General features: G+C 44.4%; 1 protein-coding gene across 1 annotated transcript in view; it reads right to left on the minus strand.

Moving 5' to 3' along the window:
- Positions 1-2,604, minus strand: part of LOC123499648 — a 2,869-nt gene extending 265 nt beyond the window's left edge. Inside the window, exons 1-3 of the mRNA XM_045247991.1 lie at positions 2,553-2,604; positions 494-712; positions 1-333 (exon numbers count right to left, since the gene is read on the minus strand). The exon at positions 1-333 is cut by the window's left edge and continues 265 nt beyond it. Coding sequence (XP_045103926.1) covers positions 1-333; positions 494-712 — 552 coding nt within the window. The 5' untranslated portion in view covers positions 2,553-2,604. The remainder of the gene's footprint in view (positions 334-493; positions 713-2,552) is intronic.
- Between the last annotated feature and the right edge of the window lie 563 nt (positions 2,605-3,167).

Below are 3,167 nucleotides of genomic sequence, written 5' to 3' on the forward strand. Positions count from 1 at the left end.
CTGCACCAGGGTGGAGGTGACGTACTTGGGCAGGTAGGCGGTCTTGTGCACCACCTTGTGCTGGGTCTGGGTGACGTACTCGGTGTGGTGCAGCGACTTGGTGATGTACTGGGGCACCAGGTGCGTGGTGGTGACGTACTGGGTGTTGTGCTGGGTGTGGTACAGTGTCTGGTACTGCGTCACGTACTTGTGCTCGGTCTTGTACGCCGTCTGGGTCACGTACTTGGGCACGTACTGGGTCTGGTAGTTGGTGTTGTGGATGGTCTTGTACACCGGCTGGTACACCGTCTTGGGCACCACCTGGTGCTTCACCAGCGTGGAGTACACAGGCACCTGGGAAAAAAAGGGGGGGAGGGGGTGTCAATGAGGAGTATAGCAGTATTGTGTGTAGCAGTGTTGCACAGTGCGCGGCGAAGGGCTGCCTCGTGAGGCTGTGAGTGAGGGGGTGATGGGTGAGGAGGTGAGGGGGTGAGAGGGTATGTGGGGGACTCACCTGCTGCACCTGAGTCTTGTAGTCCGTGACGTAGTGAGTCTTCGGGTAGCAACGCGGTGGGGGATGGTGGTGCAGGTACCCGGCCTCCGCCTCGGGGTCTGCCTCAGGGTCGGCTGCTGGCTGCGCCTTGGGATCAGCCTCGGCCTCGGCCTCAGCCTCCGGCCTGGCCACCACCACCGCCGCCACGGCCAGCAACACTACTACCGCCACGCGCATCATCTGAGGAAGGACGCGGGGCGGTGGTGAGAAGAGAGTAAAAATGCCGCTGTGCCCGCTGTGCCCCCACGTGCTGCGTCTCTGCCTGTCACTCATGAACACTGCTTAGCGATGCATTTCTGGCCACTCATGACTCACACAAAGTACTACCATAGACTATTATCTATCATTAGAGAATATATGTTGTTATCATTGTTATTATTATTATTATTATTATTATTATTATTATTATTATTATTATTATTATTATTGTTATTGTTATTATTATTATTATTATTATTATTATTATTATTATTATTATTATTATTATTATTATCATTATTATTTTCATCATCATTGGTATCATTGTTATCATTATTCATAATATAATGTCAATCATCATTTCTATGTTATCATTAGGGAATATAATTATGTTATCATTATTATTATTATTATTATTATTATTATTATTATTATTATTATTATTACTATTATTATTATCATTATTATTATTATCATTATTATTATTATTACCATCATTATTATTTTCATCATCATTGTTATCATTGTTATCATTATTCATAATAAAATGCCAGTCATCATTATTATGTTATCATTATCATTATTCATAATATAATGTCGATCATCATTATTATTATTATTACAATACGAGGGAAGGACCAGTATCAATGAATGCCTCCGATAGTCAACTAATACTGACACCTTCCTCCCCCCCCACACACATATCTCCAAGCCAGTCCCTGCACCATCGCGGCACGGTCCATCAGTCAGCGTGGGACGGATCGCGACACCTGCAGCTGACAGACTGACGCTAATGACCCATAATTTATGACCACAGATAGAGAGTCCCTCCCCCGTCCAGGTGTTGGTGAGCTGCATGGCTGTGAAGGGTGACCGACCGATGACCAGCGTTCCTAAGATTGTTTTGTTGATGTATAAGACGATCGAGTCAAGGCTACATAAAGACAGGAAAATAAGTAAGTAAACAAAAGAAAGGCTCGCAGTAGATTTCAGTCCAATACTCCCCTTAGATACTTTTTATATATTCATGTATATGGAGGATCTCGTTAAAGGCAACTAAATAATAGCGATGAAAAAACCTCACAGTTGACACTAGTTCCAGAAGAGTGAAGATGAGACACGTTTCTTAAGTGTAAAGGAGGCTGGATAAGAGATAAAGTTTTTAAGCGAAGAAGAACAAAAACGTAATTTCCGCTTGGCAAAGTGAATAGAAAAACAGATTCCGAGCCAGTGAGGTGGATCTGTTCGGCTGTGGAAGAGTCTGGTGTTTCTCGTAATTGATATTTATAGTTACTTTCTGTATTCCTCGTTTGGTCGGCCTCTCTTACATGTTGCCGCTAGTGCCAGTTGAGAGTCACTGCCTACTCAACATTTTACTATACATACTGTTTCTTTTGTTTTTGTTATCATTAGTATTGCGTTAACATTGAATTTGAGCCGTTCTTCATGTTGCCTGCGCTACATAATAACTTAGAAGAATAATGGAAGGCCGAAAACCACCACATACCTATTTCCACCTATCATTCTCACCCATAAATCTATCTGATCTTCTGAACAACCCTAATAATCCATCACTAAAAATTTGATTACTCTACCTACTCCATTCATCAACCACTCTGAACCATGAACCAATACTTTATCTCCCTTTGAAATGTAACAGAAGACCGATCACGCAGAAACTAATGCCTTATCGAGCCACATATACCAGAACTATCCCCATACTGAAAGTGTATATATAAAATCAAAGCTCATAAGTTTGTTTGCCGCGCCGTGACGAGCCGTGACGCGCAACAGCTGGAGTGTAACGCCGGCAACTGTTCACCTGAGTGTTGCTGTAGCGAGGCAAGACACTAGACTGGTGAGGTGGGGACGTGGGGGAGGAATATATAGGCAGTGGAGGGCGGTTGCTTCCTGCTGGAGGTGGTGGTGGTGGCTGGGTCCAGGGCCGCGGTGAGGGTGGGGTCGTAATGGGGTGAAAGAATGCAAGAACAGTGATTTTAAGGATCTCATGGTGTCTTAAGGGTTGTGTTGTTTGGGTGACGGAAGGAAGAGAGAGAGAGAGGGAAGATCATTGATACAGACAGAATAGAAGAGTAAGGAGTGAATTTTTGCTAGGGAGGGAGGTAAGGAGGGAGACAGAGGATGGTGAATAGGGAGGGAATGAGAGGGTGAGAGGGAGTGGTTGGTAGCTAGGAAGAATTGGAGGAAGAGAAAAGATGGTGGATAGGGAGGGAGGCGGAAGGATGGTGAACAGAGAGGGCATTAAGAAGAGGGAAATCAAATCTGGTGGATGGAGAGAGAGAGCAATTGTAAGGACATATGAAGACATGATAAAAGGAGAGAGGAAGGAGAAGAAAAGTGGCGATGTGGGGAAGTTATAGTGCAGGTATGAGGTAAGGAGAGAAAAAAAAGGCGTTGAATGATGGGAATAGTAAAG

Source organism: Portunus trituberculatus, chromosome 50 (assembly GCF_017591435.1).
Source record: "Portunus trituberculatus isolate SZX2019 chromosome 50, ASM1759143v1, whole genome shotgun sequence".
In the NCBI taxonomy this organism is placed as follows: Eukaryota; Metazoa; Arthropoda; class Malacostraca; order Decapoda; family Portunidae; genus Portunus; species Portunus trituberculatus.